General features: G+C 49.3%; 1 protein-coding gene across 2 annotated transcripts in view; it reads right to left on the reverse strand.

The window, feature by feature from the left end:
- The window catches only part of LOC145360384 (tolloid-like protein 2), a 186,934-nt gene that overhangs the window by 70,545 nt on the left and 93,809 nt on the right, over positions 1 to 22,580 (reverse strand). For both annotated transcript variants that reach the window (XM_080215578.1, XM_080215577.1), the window contains exons 4-7: positions 16,763 to 16,900; positions 11,099 to 11,216; positions 2,516 to 2,694; positions 1,561 to 1,666 (exon numbers count right to left, since the gene is read on the reverse strand). In XM_080215578.1, coding sequence (XP_080071704.1) covers positions 1,561 to 1,666; positions 2,516 to 2,694; positions 11,099 to 11,216; positions 16,763 to 16,900 — 541 coding nt within the window. The remainder of the gene's footprint in view (positions 1 to 1,560; positions 1,667 to 2,515; positions 2,695 to 11,098; positions 11,217 to 16,762; positions 16,901 to 22,580) is intronic.

Raw genomic sequence — 22,580 nt, forward strand, 5'->3', positions numbered from 1 at the left:
TGGGAGGAGTGGTCAGTGTAAGGGGTGTGGGGGGAGTGACCATTGTAAGGGGTGTGGGGGGAGTGACCATTATAAGGGGTTTGGGAGGAGTGGTCAGTGTAAGGGGTGTGGGAGGAGTGACCATTGTAAGGGGTGTGGGAGGAGTGGTCAGTGTAAGGGGTGTGGGAGGAGTGACCATTGTAAGGGGTGTGGGAGGAGTGGTCAGTGTAAGGGGTGTGGGGGGAGTGACCATTGTAAGGGGTGTGGGAGGAGTGACCATTGTAAGGGGTGTGGGAGGAGTGACCATTGTAAGGGGTGTGGGAGGAGTGGTCAGTGTAAGGGGTGTGGGAGGAGTGACCATTGTAAGGGGTGTGGGAGGAGTGACCATTGTAAGGGGTGTGGGAGGAGTGACCATTGTAAGGGGTTTGGGAGGAGTGACCATTGCTCTGAGACAGAGAGGAATGAATTAGATGGAACTTGGAATGATTTGAATGAAGAGGGCACTGGGCTGATGAGCTGGGACCACACTGAGCCCCTGATGGTTCTGAGAGTCAATCAGGAAGATCCTTGGGTTAATTCCCATTCTTTCCTCTGTGATCTAAAACTGGACAGAAGGACTTTGAGCCATGAAGTTACCATGGTTACTGTGCCTCACCATTCTCCAGTGTCTCCGTCACATGTGGACCTCGTATGAGAATAGACCTGGACTTTGTTACAATAAAACCCATACCTTCCCTCAGAAACATTTTACTGTGTTTCACAGGGAATGACACACTGCATATCACTCATTAATGAACAAACTAAGGAAAATATTTCATACAAAGGTCTAAGATTTGGATGAGGAGGAATTTCTTCCTTTAGGCGATCATTAGCATCTGGAATTCTCTTCCCAGAGAGCAGTGGGAGCGCTCATCCTCATTGGAGATATTCGAGGTTGAGTTAGACAGAGTTTTCATCTACGGGAGTGGAGGGTTATTGGAGGCGAGTGGGAGGGAGGGAGGGTACTAACTGGAAAGACCAGAATCAGGGTCAACCAATGTGGAGCAGGCTCGAGGGGCCGAATGGCCTTGTCCTGACCCTGTTTCGTATGGTACAGCACAGCAAGATCCCACCAGCAGTAATGAGCAGACTGGTGAGTTTATCTGTTTTTGGTGATGTCGATTGGGACACGGGAGCTGTTCTCCCTACGGGACCGGTCCAGGATCCTTTCCAGATAACCGAATTAACGAAACAGGCGGAAGAAACCTCACCTTCACTCCCATTGGAACGTCGGACATTGAAATATCAGCTAAAACCGGACACTCCAAACCCCTGGGGAAGATCATTCCTCAGCCTCTATCACTAGCTGGCTCCTTTACTGGGATTCCATCCCAAAATTTCAATCCAATTCACACGGGTCTGCCGAGACTGGAGAAACCGGGAATGGGACCGGAGGAGAGAACCACACGGCAGACAGAAGCAAGCCAACAGCTCCCGGTAACGGGAATACTCCCAGCTCAGTGGCACTGATCATTCTGCGAGAACCCGTTACCATTTACAGCAAGTGTGAAGAACTAAATCGACGTAACCTTGAAGTCCAACCTGGAGAAGGTGTTTCTAGCGTAATGCATGATGCTGTCAAAGTCATATGTCTCTCCCAAAGAATTCACTTCCGCTGGCTCCATCTTCAGGAAGTTGTACTCCTGCCCTGTGGCACAACAACAATCAGGGTTAATATGCGACTGCGGGAGGCATCACTGCGGACTGAAAGTCTAAGTTTCACCTCCCAAAAAACATCACAACTGACAGGCCCACATTAGGAGGCGATGGCCTAGAGGTATTATCTCTAGATTAATCCGGAAACTCAGCTAACGCTCTGGGGACCCGGGTTCGAATCCCACCACGGCAGATGGTGGAACCTGAATTCAATAAAAAAAATCTGGAATTAAGAATCGAATAATTTGGGGTTATGCTGTAACTATACCGGACGTTGGTGAGACCACATGTGGAATATTGTGTTCCGTTCTGGTCACCTCACTATAAGAAGCATATGGAAGCATTGGAGAGAGATTGGGTGATTCTAGGTCAGGTGGTCAATGTGAGGGTATGTTTCAAGGGGGCAAAGCGATACAGGGTGTCGAGAGGGGACTGCAGGGCTTGGGGCTCGGTGCAGGTGACTCTCTAACCAGCCAAAACAATCCTGCAAATCTCTACATTCCTTTAACTCTGGCAGGCTGAGATCCACCATTTTAACCGTTCCACCAGAGCCGTCCATGCCTTTAGTCGCTGAGAACCCTGTCTGGAAATCTCCTCTGTAACTCTCTCCACCTCTCATCCTCTGTAAGGTGTTCCTTTAAACCACTGACCAAGCTCCGGCTCACCTGTCCATACCCCTCCTTGTGTAGGTGAGTAAAACGTTCGAGTGTTGTACGACAGTGCTCTGTTGAAGCATTTTGAGTCATGTTCCCTCTGGGACACCTAGTCCAGATGTGCCCCCCCCCACCCCCTCAGCACTGACAGCTCTACGCACCATCCCCGGGACGATGTGACGGATTACCTGGCTGAATGTTTTCTCTGATGATGCTGACGTGGGCGTCTCTGTCTGGCCGGGTGTGTTCATGCCAGAACCCGATCACATGTCCCAACTCATGAACCACAATCCCAAACTTGTCACAGTTTTTACCGATGGAGATGGCTTGGGGTCCACTCCCTCTGCGCCCCACGTACGAGCAGCACCTGGGCAGCGGCCAGAGAGAGCCAGTCAGCTTGTGAAACAACACTTACACTTATACACGCACATGCGTGTACACACACACACACACACACATACACTCTCACACACACTCACACACACACACACACAAACACTTAGACACACACACACTCACACACCCACACACAAACACTTAGACACACACACACACACACACACACACACACACACACACACACACACACACACCCACACACAAACACTTAGACACACACTCACACACACACACACACACACATGCACAAACACATACATACACACACATACACACACGCACATCGGCTGAGTGCGTCTCTACGTCCCTCCATGCCCCCTCAAAATCTACCTCACTGAAAATAACAGCCCCACCTGAATTCAAATTGTTATTTTCACACTGACTTTACAATCAATGCAGTGCTTCCGAAATTGGTTCCTGTTGTAACACAGGAGGGAAGTGATAACCGATATTATCATTAATCCAGAATCTCAGCTAATATTCTGGGGACCCGAGTTCCAAATCCGCCACAGCAAATAAAAAATATCTGGAGTTAAGAATCTACAGATGACCATGAAACCATTGTCAATTGTCAGAAAAACCCACTAATGTCCTTTAGGGAAGGAAATCTGCCATCCTTACCTGGTCTGGCCTACATATCCCTCCAGAGCCACAGCAGTGTGGGTGACTCAATTACCCTCAGGCGAGTAGGGATGGGTAATAAATGGGTAATAAATGCTGAAGGGGATGGATAGGGTAGAGGTAGGGTAGGGGTAGAGAGATTCTTCCCACTTAGAAAGGATAGCAGGACTAGAGGGCACAGCCTCAAGATAAGGGGGGGTGCAATTTAGATCAGAGTTGAGGAGGAACTTCTTCACTCAAAGGGTGGTGAATCTCTGGAATTCTCTGCCCGTTGAAGTGGTGGAGGCTACCTCGCTGAATATATTTAAGTCACGGGTAGATAGGTTTCTGATAGACAGGGGAATTAAGGGTTATGGGGAGAGGGCGGGAAAGTGGAACTGATCCACTTCAGATCAGCCATGATCTTATTGAATGGCGGGGCAGGCTCGAGGGGCTAGATGGCCTACTCCTGCTCCTATTTCTTACGTTCTTATGACCCAGCCGGTGACACCCATGTCCCAGGGATGAATGGAAATGAACCGGCACTCTGAGATGCCTCAACACAAGAGCAACTGTATATTTCTGATATACAATATGTTTATATTATATTATTGTTGTAATTATTATTTTATATTTCTCTTAAACATTATATATATGTATATTATTATTATAATGCTATTATTATTATATTATCATATTCCTAATATACATTCCAGTACAAAGATATTGCCTGAAGGGGTTTCGAGTTTCCAGCTCGAAGGCAAGTTGATGAGTAATGGTGACCTTTCCCCACTGCACCTTTACAGTACGGGGCCTGAGTTTTAGTGTGTCCCTCAGCACGTAGTCCCGAGCCTCGGAACGTGCCAGTCTGCCACACGCAGTCGAGGACAATTCCTTACACTGGAAAACCAGGAAGTTTCCGGTTGGCCAAAGTTTCCCTTTCACCGATTGGCTGAACCTCCAGCTGCAGCCGATGGCCGGAATTCTCTGGTTGTTCCCGTCCCGCTGCCGCTACCAGCGGGAACGGAGAATTTGGCGCTCACCCGAATCTCCATTCGCTGCAGCGGGACTGGAGAATCCCGGCCATGGACGAGGTCAGAGAATTCGACCCTCTTGCTTGTCTTGGTGTGCGTCCCTGGAAACAGCCCGGAGAATCCCACCATGATACGGAGCTGCTCAGGATGCACCTCAGCAAACTGCTTTGCAAAGGAACGTTCCAGAGGAGGTGAACAACAGTCTCCTTCCACCAGGGGTGCCTCGAGGGCTGTCTGCAGACGGGGTGAGATTCTGGGTGGGCAGGAAGGATGTGAAGGTGAGTGAGGGGCTTCTCCTGACCAGCTAAGCTAGGTCTTGGTGCTGGATTGGTGATGAGGCATTCTGCCAACTGAATCTGACAATCTACCCAGGGAACTGTCCCATAGGATCCAGCATCTCCTTTCCCTCAGGATCTTACACGCAGACCACTGCCCGATGAACTCGTGGTCACAGGTGTTTCTCTGTGTAAAGTTCTCCACAAAGGACAGGTGGGTGGCACCTGGTAGCAATGCTGCCTCACAGTGCCAAGAATCCAGGTCTGATTCCCAGCTCAGGTCTCTGTCTGTGTGGAGTCTGCACATTCTCCCCGTGTCTGCACGGGTTTCTTCTAGGCGCTCTGGTTTCCTCCCACACTCCAAAGATGTGCAGATTAGGTGCATTGGCCATGATAAATTGCCCCTTAGTGTCCTGGGAGGTGTAGGTTAGAGGGATTAGCAGGGTAAATATGTGGGGTTACGGGGATAGGGGTGGGATTGTTGTTGATGCAGACTCGATGGGCCAAATGGCCTCTATCTGTCCTGTAGGGATTCTATGGTATGGCACCTTAGTGGAAATGGGCCAGACCCATCCTTGGCAACACCGGGAACATATAGAAGACCCGGATTCATTGCCTAATTCCCTGTTAGTGAGTGGACATTTCAGAGAGCAGAATGGATCTGGAATGTGCTGTAGACCTGAGTAAGCATAGTAAGAAGTCTCACAACACCAGGTTAAAGTCCAACAGGTTTACTTGGCTTTTGGAGTCTCAGGCTCCTTCATCAGATAAGTGGGAGTTGAGTTCACAAACAGGGCATATATAGACACAAACCCAATTTACAAAATAATGGTTGGAATGCGAGTCTTTACAGGTAATCAAATCTTAAAGGTACAGACAATGTGAGTGGAGAGAGGGTTAAGCACAGGTTAAAGAGATGTGTATTGTCTCCAGACAGGACAGTTAGTGAGATTTAGAACATAGAACATAGAACATTACAGCGCGGAACAGGCCCTTCGGCCCACAATGTTGCGCCGACCAGTCTTATTTTTTTTAAAAAAAAACATTGACCCACTAATCTAAACCAATCCCTTTTCGTCCATAAACCTATCCACCAATCTCTTAAACGCCCCCAAACTAGGCCCATTTACAACTGCAGCAGGCAGGGCATTCCAGTCCCTCACCACCCTCTGGGTAAAGAACCTGCCCCTGACATCCGTCCTATAACTACCCCCCCTTAATTTAAAGCCATGCCCCCTCGTGCTAGATTTCTCCATCCGAGGAAACAGGCTATCACCATCCACCCTATCTAAACCTCTAATCATCTTATATGTTTCAATAAGATCCCCTCTTAGCCGCCTTCTTTCCAGTGAAAACAACCCCAAATCATAAGAACATAAGAAATAGGAGCAGGAGTAGGCCATCTAGCCCTTTGAGCCTGCCCCGCCATTCAATAAGATCATGGCTGATCTGTCGTGGCTCAGTTCCACTTTCCCGCCCTCTCCCCATAACCCTTAATCCCCTCTTTTATCAAGAACCCATCAACCCGCTTCTTAAAAATATTTAGCGAGGCAGCCTCCACCACTTCAACGGGCAGAGAATTCCAGAGATTCACCACCCTTTGAGTGAAGAAGTTCCTCCTCAACTCCGTTCTAAACCGCCTCCCCTTTATCTTGAGGCTGTGCCCCCTAGTCCTACTGTCTTTTTTGAGCGGGAAGAGTCTCTCCACCTCTATCCTATCCATCCCATTCATCATCTTATACGTCTCAATGAGATCTCCCCTCATTCTTCTAAACTCTAACGAGTACAAGCCTAGTTTATTCAGCCTCTCCTCATAGCTCAACCCCCTCAACTCCGGTATCAGCCTAGTAAACCTCCTCTGCACTCCCTCCAGGGCCAAAATATCCTTGCGCAGGTGCGGCGCCCAAAACTGCACACAGTACTCCAGCTGCGGCCTCACCAATGCCCTATACAGCTGCAGCAAGACCTCCCTACTTTTATATTCAATCCCCCTCGCTATGAAGGCCAGCATCCCATTCGCCTTCCTGACCACCTGCTGCACCTGCAAGCTGGGTTTTTGCGACTCATGCACAAGGACCCCGAGGTCCCTCTGCACCGTCGCCTGCTGCAGTTTTTCGCCACGTAAGTAATAGTCCTTCCTACCATTCTTCCTACCAAAGTGGACCACCTCACACTTGCCAACATTAAATTCCATTTGCCATTTCCTGGCCCATTCGCCCAGCCTATCTAGATCCTTCTGCAGACTCTCCACACCCTCCGCACAATTTGCCTTTCCCCCAATCTTGGTGTCATCAGCAAATTTCGACACCCTGCACTCGGTTCCCTCCTCCAGATCATCTATATAAATGGTAAATAGCTGAGGCCCCAGCACCGACCCCTGGGGCACCCCACTAGTCACCAACCGCCAATCCGAATAGCACCCATTGACCCCCACTCTCTGCCTCCTATTTGACAACCAATCCTCTATCCACGCTAACACCCTACCCCCAACTCCATGTCCCCTGACCTTCTGCAATAACCTCTTGTGAGGTACCTTGTCAAACGCCTTCTGAAAATCCAGAAAGACCACATCCACCGGCTCTCCTCTATCCACTGCCCTAGACACATCCTCATAGAACTCCAGTAAATTTGTCAGACACGACTTCCCTTTAATGAAACCGTGTTGCGTCTGCCCTATCAAGCAATTCCCTTCAAGATGCCTCGCAATTTCCTCCTTAATGACGGATTCCAACATTTTACCTACCACAGACGTTAAACTAACCGGCCTATAATTCCCCGCCTTTTGCCTGGCACCCTTCTTAAACAACGGCGTAACATTAGCCGTTTTCCAATCTTCCGGCACTTCCCCGGAATCCAGCGACGTCTGGAAAATAACCACCAAGGCATCCACTATCACCTCCGCCATTTCTTTCAGAACCCTCGGATGCATTCCATCCGGTCCTGGGGACTTGTCCACAATCAGCCCCTCCAGTCTGTCGAGCACCACCTCTCTAGTAACAGTAATGTCATTAAGACCCTCCAGTCCTACCACCTTTCCATCGCTAACACCCGGCAAATTATTCACGTCCTCCTCCGTGAAGACAGAAACAAAAAAGTTATTCAATACCTTAGCCATATCCCCATCCCCTACCACTAGCTCCCCTTTCTCATCCTCTAAAGGACCAACGTTCACCCTAGCCAGCCTCTTCCTTTTTATATATTTATAAAAACTCTTGCTATCCTTTTTTATATTAAGCGCTAGCCCAGCTTCATAGCTTCTCCTACCCTCCTTTATCAACTTCTTTGTCAATCTTTGTTGACATTTAAACCTTTCCCAATCCTCTTCTCGCCCACTGCTCTTAGCTACTCTAAATTCCTCCGCTTTTAATTTAACACTTTCCTTCACCTCCTTCGTTATCCACGGCTTATTACCTCTCCTCCTACTGTCCTTTTTGACCATCGGAATAAATTTCTGCTGAGCACCAAGAAAGATCTCCTTAAAGATCCTCCACTGCTCCTCAGCAGACCTACCTTCCAACACGCTCCCCCAGTCAACATTCGCCAATTCTTCTCTCATCCTACCGTACTCCCCTCTGTTCAAACAAAGGACGCGCGTCCGGGAACCCACTTTCTCCTCCTCCATCTGCAACAGAAACTCCACCATGCAATGATCACTCTCTCCAAGAGGATCCTTCACCGCAAGGTCCCTAATTCTACCCGCCTCATTACATAGCACCAGATCCAAGATAGCTCGCTCCCTCGTCGGCTCCAACACACACTGTTCAAGGAAATTATCCCGGCAGCATTCCAAGAACTCCTCCTCGAGCCCACCTCGTCCAACATGGGTCGACCAATCAATATGCAGATTGAAATCTCCCATAACTACTGCCGTCCCATTCCTGCACGCCGCACTTATTTGCGCGTTAACAGCCCGCCCCACCTCCAGATCATTATTCGGGGGCCTATAGACGACACCCACCAGCGTCTTCCTCCCTTTGCTGTTCCTAATCTCCACCCACAACGATTCCACTTTCTGCTCTTTGGCTCCGATATCATCCCTTGCTACCACCTTGATACTATCCTTAATCAGCAGAGCTACGCCACCCCCTCTTTCCTCCTGCCTATCCTTCCTAAACACTTGATAGCCCCGTACATTCATCTCCCAGTCCCTGTCACCTTGCAGCCACGTCTCTGTAATGGCCACCAGATCGTATCCATTTGTGTCGATCTGCGCCACCAGCTCATCCACTTTATTCCGAATGCTTCGTGCATTCAGATAAAGCGCTTTCATCCCAGCCTTCACCTGGACCCTATTTGTCGTAACGCCACCAATTGGGACATCCTCGGCCTCTTCCCTTACCTGTACCCTATCCTTAACTTTAGACCTCGTAGCGTCACCTACCCTCGCACCCTCCCTCCCCCTAATTAGTTTAAAGCCCTGTCTACAGTCCTCTTTACTCGATTCGCCAACACTCTGGTCCCAGCACGGTTCAGACCCACCCCATCCCGCCCGAACAAGTCCCACCTACCCCAATACTGGTGCCAATGCCCCATAAATTCGAACCCATTCCTCCCACACCAATCCCTGAGCCACCCATTCACTTCCTTTATCCTGTCAACCCTACGCCCGTCTGCACTCAGTTCAGGCAGTAGCCCAGAGACGACCACCTTGTCGGTTCTACTTTTTAATTCCATTCCCAGCTTTTCATACTCCCTCCCCAGATCCTCAGTCCGCACTTTGCCTATGTCGCCGGCACCCACATGTACTACAACGACCGGGTTCTCACCCTCCCACTCCAGATTCCTCTGCAGCCCAGCTGCGACATCCTGTACCCGAGCACCAGGCCCTCAGTCTCTCCTCATAGGATCTCCCCTCCATACCAGGCAACATCCTGGTAAACCTCCTCTGCACCCTCTCCAAAGCCTCCACATCCTTCCTGTAATGTGGGGACCAGAACTGCACACAATACTCCAAGTGCGGCCGCACCAGAGTTGTGTACAGTTGCAACATGACGCTGCGACTCCTAAATTCAATCCCCCTACCAATAAACGCCAAGACACCGTATGCCTTCTTAACAACCTTATCTACTTGATTCCCAACTTTCAGGGATCTATGTACACATACATCTAGATCCCTCTGTTCATCCACTCTATTCAAAGTCCTTTTGCAAACCCAGGCAAGTCACGGGGGTTACAGATAGTGCGACATGAACCCAAGATCCCTGTTGAGGCCGTCCTCATGTGTGCGGAACTTGGCTATCAGTCTCTGCTCAGCGACTCTGCTGTAAGGAGGCTGCCTTGGAGAACGCTTACCCAACTTTGGGTAAAAACCCAGCCTGCAGGTGCAGCAGGTGGTCAGGAAGGCGAATGGGATGCTGGCCTTCATAGCGAGGGGGATTGAATATAAAAGTAGGGAGGTCTTGCTGCGGCTGTATAGGGCATTGGTGAGGCCGCAGCTGGAGTACTGTGTGCAGTTTTGGGCGCCGCACCTGCGCAAGGATATTTTGGCCTTGGAGGGAGTGCAGAGGAGGTTTACTAGGCTGATACCGGAGTTGAGGGGGTTGAGCTATGAGGAGAGGCTGAATAAACTAGGCTTGTACTCGTTAGAGTTTAGAAGAATGAGGGGAGATCTCATTGAGACGTATAAGATGATGAATGGGATGGATAGGATAGAGGTGGAGAGACTCTTCCCGCTCAAAAAAGACAGTAGGACTAGGGGGCACAGCCTCAAGATAGAGGGGGGGGCGGTTTAGAACGGAGTTGAGGAGGAACTTCTTCACTCAAAGGGTGGTGAATCTCTGGAATTCTCTGCCCGTTGAAGTGGTGGAGGCTGCCTCGCTAAATATTTTTAAGAAGCGGGTTGATGGGTTTTTGATAAGAGAGGGGATTAAGGGTTATGGGGAGAGGGCGGGAAAGTGGAACTGAGCCACGACAGATCAGCCATGATCTTATTGAATGGCGGGGCAGGCTCGAAGGGCCAGATGGCCTACTCCTGCTCCTATTTCTTATGTTCTTATGTTCTTATGTTCAAAGATAACAGCCCGTGACTGGAAAGGAACACTCCTGCTTGGTGACTGTCAAGCGGTATTCATTCTTTCATTGTCATAGCATCTCCCCAGTGTACCCATGCCTCGGGAGATCCTATCCTGCAGCGTATCAGGTAGACAACGTTGGCCGTGTCGCAAGATTCTGCTCCGTGTCATGACCTGAGTAAAGACAGCAACTATCCTTCCCTCCAGGATTTCAGTGAATCCCGATTACAATCGAATGGTTACCCGGTCACCGTTACATTACTCACTAAATTTAAATTGCTGAGATGGGATTTGAACACCTCATTCAGAGCAACGCTGCCGCTCTCTGGATGACTGAATCTTGGCGCTCTGCTACCATTCTCTGGGCGGTGTTGTATCAGCGTGAAGTGAGAATCTCTCTCACAGGCTCTGCTAAACCCGAGCTTCCAATCCCTCAGTTCGACACCACTTACCCACAGGGTCGATAAGTGAAGACAATGAAACTTTCCTCACTGGTTCTCTCCACAAACGTCACGCAGGTAAACTTCTCCCAGTGTCTCATGGCTTGTTTAAATACGGCTCTCTGAGTTCCTAAACCATTCCAAACAAGATGGTCACTTAGAGGGGGAAGAGGGCTGGGAGGGGGCAAGGGCAGGGGGGGGAGGTCACATAAATAGCTCACAGTAAAAATCAATGATAATCCACCCCATTCATCCCCTACGGAGACCAAACTTTCCAGCCATTCCTGCTTTCCGTTCCCGCCGGCACTATCGTCTGTAGTCTGACAATACACTGCTGTATTGGGCGGCATGGTAGCACAGTGGGTTAGCACTGCTGCTTCATCACTCCAGGGACCTGGGTTCGATTCCCAGCTCGGGTCACTGTCTGTGTGGAGTTTGCACATTCTCCTCGTGTCTGTGCGGGTTTCCTCCGGGTGCTCCAGTTTCCTCCCACAGTCCAAAGATGTGTGGGTTAGGGTGATTGGCCATGCTAAGAAATTGCCCCTTAGGGATGTCTAGGTTGGAGGGATTAGTGGGTATAATATGTAGGGATATGGGGGTAGGGCCTGAGTGGGATTGAGTTCGGCACAGACTCGATGGGCCAAAGGGCCTCTTTCTGCACTGTAGGGTTTCTATGCTATTTACATCTTTTATGTTTCAAGGGACTGTTTTAAGATTCAGTTATTTTTTTACAAGTGGTCAGTATGTCTAGAAGAACTAGAACTTCCAGGACAGGTACAGAATGGGGTTAGATACAGAATAAAACTCTCTCTCTACACTATGATGTTGTGGCCATTACGGAGACATGGTTAGAACAGGGACAGGAATGGTTGTCGGCAGTTCGGGGGTATAGATGTTTCAGTAAGAGGTGGAGGACTAGCATTGTTAATCAAGGATAGTTTAACGGCTGCTGAAAGACATTTCGAGGGGGATCTGCCTACTGAGATAATATGGGCTGAAGTTAGAAATAGGAAAGGATCGATCACGTTGTTAGAAGTTCTCTACAGGCCCCCAAATAGTAATAGAGATGTGGAGGAGGAAATGGCAAAACAGATTATGGATCGGTGTGGAGGTCACAGGGTGACTTTAACTTTCCAAATATTGATTGGAACCTTTATAGGTCGAATATTTCGGATGGGACACTTTTTGTACAGTGTGTGCAAGAGGGTTTCCTGACACAATATGTGGATAAGCCGACAAGAGGTGGGGCCACATTGGACTTGGTACTGGGTAATGAACCAGGCCAAGTGTTAGATTTGTTTGTGGGGAGCACTTTGGAGATAGTGACCACAATTCGGTGTCCTTCATTATTGCAATGGAGAGGGATAGGGTCACACGGCAGGGCAATGTTTATAACTGGGGCAGGGATAATTATGATGTGATTAGGCAAGAATTAGGGAGCATAAGATGGGAACAGAAACTGTCAGGTATGGGCACAAACGAAAAGTGGAGCTTTTTCAAGGAACAAATACTGCGTGTCCTTGATAGGTATGTCCCTGTCAGGCAGGGAGGAAATGGCCGAGTGAGAGAACCATGGTTCACAAAGGAGGTTGAATGTCTTGTCAAGAGGAAAAAAGAAGTGTATGTAAGGATGAGAAAACAAGGTTCAGTTGGGTCACTTGGGGGTTACAAGGGAGCAAGGAATGAGTTAAAGAAAGGGCTTAGGAGAGCTAGGAGGGGCCATGAGAAGTCCTTGGCGGGTTGGATAAAGGAAAACCCCAAGGCTTTTTACTCTTATATGAGAAATAAAAGAATGAGCAGGGTGAGGTTAAGGCCAGTCAAGGATAGTAGTGGGAACTTGTGTCAGGAGAGATAGGTGAGGCGTTGGATGAATACTTTTCTTCAGTGTTCACTAAGGAGAGGGGCTGTGTTTTTGAGGATGAGTATGTGATACAGGCTGATAGGATGGAGGAGGTAGATGTTCTGAGGGAAGATGTATTAGCAATTTTGAAAAACCTGAGGGTTGATAAGTCCCCTGGGCCAGATGGGATACATCCTACGATACTTTGGGAGGCAAAGGATGAGATTGCGGAGCCTTTAGCTTTGATCTTTGGGTCCTCACTGTCCACGGGGATTGTGTCAGAGGCCTGGAGAGTGGTGAATGTTGTTCCTCTCTTCAAGAAAGGAAATAGGAATGACCCTGGTAATTATAGGCCAGTTAGTCTTACTTCGGGAAGTTAATGGAAAGGGTCCTGAGAGATAGGATTTATGATCATTTGGAAAGATGCAGTTTAATCCGGGATAGTCAGCACGGATTCATGAGGGGTAAGTCCTACCACACAAATTTGATTGAATTCTTTGAGGAGGTAACTAAGTGTGTGGACGAAGGTAGAGCAGTTGATGTCGTATACACGGATTTTAGTAAGGTGTTTGATAAGATTCCCCATGGTAGGTTCATGAAGAAAGTAAGGATGTGTGGGATAGAAGGAAATTTGGCCGATTGGATAAGTAACTGGCTGTATCATAGAACACAGAGGGTGGTGGTGGAGGGAAAATTTTCAGACTGGAGGCCAGTTACCAGTGGTGTACCACAGGGATCAGTGCTGGGTCCTCTGCTATTTGTGATTTTTATCAATGACTTGGAAAAGGGGGCTGAAGGGTGGGTTAGTAAATTTGTTGATGACACCAAGATTGGTGGAGTAGTGGATGAGGTGGAGGGCTCTTGTAGGCTGCAAAGAGACATTGATAGGATGCAGAGCTGGGCAGAAAAGTGGCAGATGGGGTTTAACCCTGATAAGTGCGAGGTGATTCATTTTGGTAGGACAAACTTGAATGTGGATTACAGGGCCAACGGCAGGGTTCTAAGGAATGTGGAGGAACAGAGAGATCTTGGGGTTCACATCCACAGATCTCTGAAGGTCGCCACTCAAGTGGAAGAAGGCTTATAGTGTGTTAGCATTTATTAACAGGGGGTTTGAGTTTAAGAGCCATGGGGTTATGCTGCAACTATACCGGATGTTGGTGAGACCACATTTGGAATATTGTGTTCAGTTCTGGTCACCTCATTATAAGAAGGATGTGGAAGCATTGGAGAGAGTGCAGAGGAGATTTACCAGGATGCTGCCTGGTTTGGAGGGTGGGTCTTATGAGGAAAGGTTGAGGGAGCTGGGGCTTTTCTCTTTAGAGCGGAGGAGGATGAGAGGCAACTTAATAGAGGTTTATAAGATGATGAGAGGGATTGATAGAGTGGATGTGCAGAAACTATTTCCTCGGGTGGATGTAGCTGTTACTAGGGGGTATAACTATAAGGTTCACGGTGGGATAGGAGGGATGTCCGAGGTAGGTTCTTCACTCAGAGTGGTTGGGGTGTGGAATGCACTGCCTGCTGTGATAGTGGAGTCGGACACTTTAGGAACTTTCAAGCGGTTATTGGACAGGCACATGGAGCACTCCAGAATGATAGGGAGTGGGATAGCTTGATCTTGGGTTCGGACATAGCTCAGCACAGCACTGAGGGCCGAAGAGCCTGTACTGTGCTGTACTGCTCAATGTTCTATGTTCTACACTGTCCCTATCAAACAGTCCCAGGACAGGTACAGCGCGGGATTAGATACAGAGTAACTCTCCTTCTGTGCTGTCCCCATCAAACATGATGTGGAGATGCCGGCGTTGGACTGGGGTAAACACAGTAAGAAATCTCTCAACACCAGATTAAAGTCCAACAGGTTTATTTGGTAGTAAACTTGGTGACTAGTGGAGTCCCGCAGGGATCGATGCTGGGGCCTCAGCTATTTACCATTTATACAGATGATCTGGATGAGGGGGCTGAGTGTAGGGTAACAAAATTTGCTGATGACATGAAGATGAGTGGAAAAGCAAATTGCGTGGAGGGTGTGGAAAGTCTGCAGAGGGATCTGGATAGGCTGAGTGAGTGGGCGAGGACCCGGCAGATGGAGTATAATGTTAGCAAGTGTGAGGTTATCCACTTTGGCAGGAATAATAGCAGGAGGGATTATTATTTAAAGGGCGAAAAACTGCAGCGTGCTACGGTGCAGAGGGACCTCGGGGTCCTTGTGCACGAGTCGCAAAAACCCAGTCTGCAGGTGCAGCAGGTGATCAAGAAGGCGAATGGGATGCTGGCCTTAATAGCGAGGGGGATAGAATATAAAAGCAGGGAGGTCTTGCTGTAACTGTACAGGGCACTGGTGAGGCCGCAGCTGGAGTACTGTGTGCAGTTTTGGTCGCCGCACTTGCACAAGGATATTTTGGCCTTGGAGGGAGTGCAGAGGAGGTTCACTAGGCTGATACCGGAGATGAGGGGGTTGGACTATGAAGAGAGACTAAATAGACTGGGTCTGTACTCGTTGGAGTTTAGAAGACTGAGGGGGGATCTTATAGAGACTTACAAGATAATGAAGGGGATGGATTGGGTAGAGGCAGAGAGATTCTTCCCGCTTAGAAAGGATAGCAGGACTAGAGGGCACAGCCTCAAGATAAGGGGAGGGGGCAGTTTAGAACGGAGTTGAGGAGGAACTTCTTCACTCAAAGGGTGGTGAATCTCTGGAATTCTCTGCCCGTTGAAGTGGTGGAGGCTACCTCGCTAAATATATTTAAGACACGGGTAGATAGGTTTCTGATAGACAGGGGAATGAAGGGGAGAAAGCGGGAAAGTGGAACTGATCCACTATCAGATCAGCCATGATCTTATTGAATGGCGGGGCAGGCTCGAAGGGCTAGATGGCCGACTCCTGCTCCTATTTCTTATGTTCTTATAAACGCCACTAGCTTTCGGAGCGCTGCTCCTTCATCAGGTAAGTGGGAGTTCTGTTCACAAACAGGACATATAAACACACAAACTCAATTTACAAAATAATGGTTGGAATGGGGGTCAGGAACAGCATGGGATGGGGTTAGATACAGAGTAAAGCTCCCTCTACACTGTCCCCCCATCAAACACTCCCAGGACAGGTACAGCACGGGGTTAGATACAGAGTAAAGCTCCCTCTACACTGTCCCCCCCATCAAACACTCCCAGGACAGGAACAGCACGGGGTTAGATACAGAGTAAAGCTCCCTCTACACTGTCCCCATCAAACACTCCCAGGACAGGTACAGCACAGGGTTAGATACAGAGTAAAGCTCCCTCTACACTGTCCCCCCATCAAACACTCCCAGGGCAGGTACAGCACAGGGTTAGATACAGAGTAAAGCTCCCTCTACACTGTCCCCCCATCAAACATTCCCAGGGCAGGTACAGCACAGGGTTAGATATAGAGTAAAGCTCCCTCTACACTGTCCCCCCATCAAACACTCCCACGGCAGGTACAGTACAGGGTTAGATATAGAGTAAAGCTCCCTCTACACTATCCCCCATCAAACACTCCCAGGACAGGTACAGCATGGGGTTAGATACAGAGTAAAGCTCCCTCTACACTGTCCCCCCATCAAACACTCCCAGGACAGGTACAGCACGGGGTTAGATACAAAGTAAAGCTGCCCTCGAGTTGACATGTATGCCCAAACCATCGGGAGGTGCGTCAACACCAGATTTATCACACTGTCCCTATTAAACTCTGCAGTACATTATTATTGTGACTTGTGCTGACTTTGGGCTAAGAATTGAAAGTGTTTCCATGCACACTGAGTGTGGGAATGTGGCAGTAACAGTGAGACTGTGTCGTTCTGACTCACACTGACCGGTGAAGTTTCCTCCTATAACATAGGGAATGATTCCTCCGGGCCAGATACGCTCTGAACGTGAGGTGGCTGCACGCTGCACTCGGCTGCGAGGGGACCTTTGTCGCCGCTGGCCCCTCTGTCTCACGCTGAGATTATCTGAAAGAACAGGAGCGATTCGATTGGATTTATTATTGTCACATGTATTAACGTACAGTGAAAAATATTGTTTCTTGCGTGCTATACAGACAAAGCATACTGTTCATAGAGAAGGAAAGGAGAGGGTGCAGAATGTAGTGTTACAGTCACAGCGAGGGTGTAGAGAAAGATCAACTCAATGCGAGGTGGGTCCATTCAAAACTCTGACAGCAGCAGGGAAGAAGCTGTTCTTTGAGTCGGTCGGTATGGGACCTCAGAGTTTTGTATCCTTTTCCCAAAACAAAAAAGGTGGAAGAGAGAATGTCCGGGGTGCATGGAGGGTCCTTAATTATACCGGCTGCTTTTCCCCGAGGCAGCGGGAAGTGTAGACAGAGTCAATGGATGGGAGGCTGGTTTGTGATGGATTGGGGGCTACATTCACCACCCTTTTGTAGTTCCTGCGGTCTTGGGCAGAGCAGGAGCCCAGACCGAGCTGTGATACAACCAGAAAGGATGCTTTCTATGGGGCATCTGTAAAAGTTGGTGAGAGTCGTAGCGGACATGCCAAATTTCCTTAGTCTCCTGAGAAAGTAGAGGCGTTGGTGGGGCTTTCTTAACTATAGTGTCAGCGTGGGGGGGACCAGGACAGGTTGTTGGTGATCTGGACACCTAAAAACTTGAAGCTCTCGAGTCTTTCTACTTTGTCCCCGTTGATGTAGACAGCGTTCTCCTTTACACTTCCTGAAGTCGATGACAATCTTTGTTGATAGATTATTATTGCCGCACCAGTTCACCAGATGCTCTATCTCATTCCTGTTCTCTGTCTTGTCTCTGTTTAAGATCCGACCCACTACGGTTGTGTCATCAGCAAACTTGAAAATCGAACTGGGAAGAATTTGGCCGCAGTCACAGGTGTATAAGGAGTATAGTGAGGGGGCTGAGGACACAGCCTTGTGGGGCACCGGTGTTGAGGATGATCGTGGAGGAGGTGTTGTCGCCGATCCTTACTGATTGTGGTCTGCGGGTTTGGAATTTCAGTATCCAGTCATTGGGAGAGGGCCCAGCCCCAGGCCATGGAGTTTTGTGTTTTGTTGGAATAATGGTGTTGAAGGCTGAGCTGTAGATGGCCCTGCACTCAAAGTGGACTGGGGATCAGCTAATTACAGGAAAATCCACATCAGCGCAGCGGGAGGCATTCGAAAAGGAAATACAGAGAGTACAAAGCCATCATGCTCACATAATGATAAAGGGTGTCCAGTCCAGAGGCCACTGGATGTCAGAGATATACAGGATTGGACAAGGCAGAAAAGGAAGCCTTATGGGTGATACAGGGGGGTTCAGAACAGTGGATGCCTCAGGGGAGTGTAGCAAGTGCAGGGGGGGACTTAAAAAGTGAATGAAAGCTAAGAAAGGGCATTGACCAAGCGTCAGGTCAAACCCAAGATCAGATGTAATGCCTTCCCTTGTCATTTTGGGTTTTGCTTGTCTTCCTTGTGGGGACCATCAATCAGATTCAATTTGAATTGGTTTTCCGAACAAGCAAGGAGATGGATTGAAGGCTTACCCTGTCCACTCGGTGCATTGGCTTTGTAACTTTACGAATTGAGTAAAAATTTTAAAAACTGGGCAAAATAAAGGGAAATCCCAAGTTGTTTTAAGTAAGTTAAGAGCAAGAGGGTAATCAGGGACAGAATAGGGTCCATTAGGGATCAAAGTGGCAATGTGAGTATGGAGCTGAAAGACGTAGGTGAGGTTTTAAGTAAGTATTTTGCATGTGTTCAATGTGGAGAAGGATGATGTCAGTATAGAAAGCAGGGAAGGGGACTGTGATATAACAGAACAAATCAGCATCAAGGGAGGGGTAGTGTTAGCATTTTTATTGGGCTTATAGATGGATAAATCAAATGAGATTGAGGCTCAAATGAGATGTACCCTAGGGAAAAGAGGAGATTGTAGGGGTTCTGATACTAATTTTCAAATCCTCTCTGGCCACAGGAGAAGTGCAGTAAGAAGTCTCCCAACACCAGGTTAAAGTCCAACAGGATTATTTGGCACCAGCTTTCGGAGTCTCAGGCTCTTTCGTCAGGTGAGTGGGAGTTCTGTTCACAAACAGGGTATATAAAGACACAAACCCAATTTACAAAATAATGGTTGGAATGCGAGTCTTTACAGGTAATCAAGTCTCTACAGGTACAGACAATGTGAGTGGAGAGAGGGTTAAGCACAGGTTAAAGAGATGTGTATTGTCTCCAGACAGGACAGTTGGTGAGATTTTGCAAGCCCAGGCAAGTCACAGGGGTTACAGATAGTGCGACATGAACCCAAGATCCCGGTTGAGACCATCCTCATGTGTGCGGAACTTGGCTATCAGTCTCTGCTCAGCGACTCTGCGCTGTCGTGTGTCGTGAAGGCCGCCTGGGAGAACGCTTACCCAGAGATGGGCAGGACAGTGGGAAATGGAATTTAACCCTGAAAAGTGAGGTGGTGTAGTTTGGGGGAACTAACAAGGCAAGGGAATACATAACAGTAGGATGTTTGGAAGTACAGAGGACCAGAGGGACATGGGGTACGTGTCCAAAGATCTCTGAAGGCAGCAGGATAGATAGGTGGTAAAGAAGGCGTACGGGATATTTGCTTTTATTAGCTAAGGGATAGAATATAAGAATAAAGAAACGAACAGCACAAGAACAGAACCTCCAAACCTGTGCCAATCATGGTGCCCTGAAGCAAAACAAAACCTTCTGTCCTTTACTCAGATGTATCCTCTTATTCCCTCCCATCCAGAGCAAGGAGGCTGTGATGGAACTGTGTAAAACGCTGGTTAGGCCACAGCTAGAGTACTGTGTACAGTTCTGGTCACCGCACTATAGGATGTGATTGCTCTGGAAAGGATGTTGCCTGGAGTGGAGAGTTACAGCTGTGAGGAGACTCCGGTTAGGCTGGGGTTGTTTTCCCTCGAGTAGAGAGTGATGAGGGGAGGCCTGATTGAGGGGTACAAAATACTGAGGGATGTTGAAAGAAGGAACTTTTCCCCCGAGGAGAGGGGGGTCAATAAACAGGGGGGACAGGTTTACAGTGAGGGGGGCAGGGGATTTAGTGATGATTTGAGAAAACCTTGTTCACCCAGAGGGTGGTGAGAATCTGGAACTCACTGCCTGAAAAGAAGGTAGAGGCAGGATCCCTGACAACATTTAAAAAACATTGGAGCAACACAGCATACAGAAACACTGCTGGAAAATGGGATTAGAATAGATAGGCGTATGATGACTGACACAGTCATGATGGGCCAAATGGCCTCCTTCTGTGCAGTAAAAATCTATAACTCTCCACAACTCCCGCGTGGATACACGGGCTCGTCACTCAGTGTGGATACACAGGCCTGTCACTCCCGCGTGGATACACGGGCTTGTCACTCAGTGTGGATACACGGGCCTGTCACTCAGTGTGGATACACGGGCTCGTCACTCAGTGTGGATACACGGGCTCGTCACTCAGTGTGGATACACGGGCTCATCACTCAGTGTGGATACACAGGCCTGTCACTCCAGCGTGGATACACAGGCCTGTCACTCCAGTGTGGATACACGGGCCTGTCACTCCAGCGTGGATACACGGGCCTGTCACTCCAGCGTGGATACACGGGCCTGTCACTCCAGTGTGGATACACGGGCCTGTCACTCCAGTGTGGATACACAGGCCTGTCACTCAGTGTGGATACACAGGCCTGTCACTCAGTATGGATACATGAGCCTGTCACACCAGCGTGGATACACGGGCCTGTCACTCCCACGTGGATACACGGGCCCGTCACTTCAGTGTGGATACACGGGCCTGTCACTCCCGCGTGGATACACGGGCCTGTCACTCCCGCGTGGATACACGGGCCTGTCACTCCAGTGTGGATACACGGGCCCGTCATTCCAGTGTGGATACACGGGCCCGTCACTCCAGTGTGGATACACGGGCCCGTCACTCCGGCGTGGATACACGGGCCCGTCACTCCGGCGTGGATACACGGGCCTGTCACTCCGGCGTGGATACACGGGCCTGTCACTCCGGCGTGGATACACGGGCCTGTCACTCCGGCGTGGATACACGGGCCTGTCACTCCAGCGTGGATACACGGGCCTGTCACTCCAGCGTGGATACACGGGCCTGTCACTCCCGCGTGGATACACGGGCCTGTCACTCCCGCGTGGATACACGGGCCTGTCACTCCCGCGTGGATACACGGGCCTGTCACTCAGCGTGGATACACGGGCCTGTCACTCCCGCGTGGATACACAGGCCTGTCACTCAGTGTGGATACACGGGCCTGTCACTCAGTGTGGATACACGGGCCTGTCACTCAGTGTGGATACACGGGCCTGTCACTCAGTGTGGATACACAGGCCTGTCACACCAGTGTGGATACACGGGCCTGTAAGTTTTTTTTATTATTCAGTCACTGCCTCGGTCGGTGTTTATTTCCCATTCCTGATTGCAAAGTTTGTAGTGAGCTGCTTTGTTGAATTGCTGCAGTCTGTTTAGTGTAGGTACACCCACTGTGCTGTTACCCAGTGGGTATTCCAGGAATTGAACTCACCAATAAGTGGGGATGGTACCTGACTCAATGGGATCTTCCAGGTGGTGGTATTCCCATGTTTCTGCTCTCCTTGTCCTTCTCGATGGAAGTCGCCGTGAGTTTGGAAGGTGCTGCCTAAACTCATCTACCAAGGGCTAACTAAACTGTAACCCTTGACAGGGGGGCTGTCACTCTCATCTCACCCTCTGGAGTTCAGCTCTTTTGTCCGTGTTTGAACCAAGTCTGTAATGAGGTCAGGAGCTGAGTGACCCCCTGGAGAAACCCAAACTGGGCGTCACTGAGCAGGTTATTGGTGAGCAGGTGCTGGGGATCGCGCTGTCGATGACCCCTTCCATCACTTTACTGATGATCGAGAGTAGACTGATTGGGTGGTAATTGGCCGGGTTGGATTTGTCCTGTTTTTTGTGTACGGGACAGACCTGGGCAATTTCCCACATTGTTGGGTAGATACCAGCGCTGTAACTGTACTGGGAGAGCTCGGCTAGGGGAGCAGCAAGTTCTGCAGCACAAGTCTTCAGTACCATTGCCGGAACGTTCTCAGGGCCTTTGCGGTTCCCAGTGTCTCCAACTGTTTCTTGATATCCCGGGGAGTGAATCGGATTGGCTGGAGACTGATATCTGAGATGTTGGGGACCACTGGAGGAGGCCGAGGTGGATCATCCACTTGGCTTTCCTCGCTGGAGATCGCTGTGAATATTTCAGCCTTATCTTTCACACTGATGTGCTGGGCTCCTCCATCATTGAGGCTGAGGGTATTTGTGGAGCCTCCTCCTCCAGTGAGTTGTTTAATTGTCCACCACCATTCCCGACTGGATGTGAAAGGACTGCAGACCTTAGATCTGATCCGTAGGTTGTGGGACCGCTCAGCTCTGTCTATCACCTGCTGTTTCTGTTGTTTGACACACAAATAGTTCTGTGTTTTAGCTTCACCAGGTTAACACTTCATTTTTGGATATGCCCGGTGCTGCTCCTGGCAAACCCCCCTGCACCCTCCATTGAACCAGGGTTGATCTCCTGGGTTTGATGGGAATGGTTGAGTGGGGGATGTGCCGGACCGTGAGGTTACAGATTGTGCTGGAGGACAGTCCCACTGCTGTTGGCCCGTTATGGATCCCA

The sequence above is a fragment of the Carcharhinus amblyrhynchos genome, chromosome 31, assembly GCF_965287045.1.
Source record: "Carcharhinus amblyrhynchos chromosome 31, sCarAmb.v2.hapA, whole genome shotgun sequence".
Taxonomy (NCBI): Eukaryota; Metazoa; Chordata; class Chondrichthyes; order Carcharhiniformes; family Carcharhinidae; genus Carcharhinus; species Carcharhinus amblyrhynchos.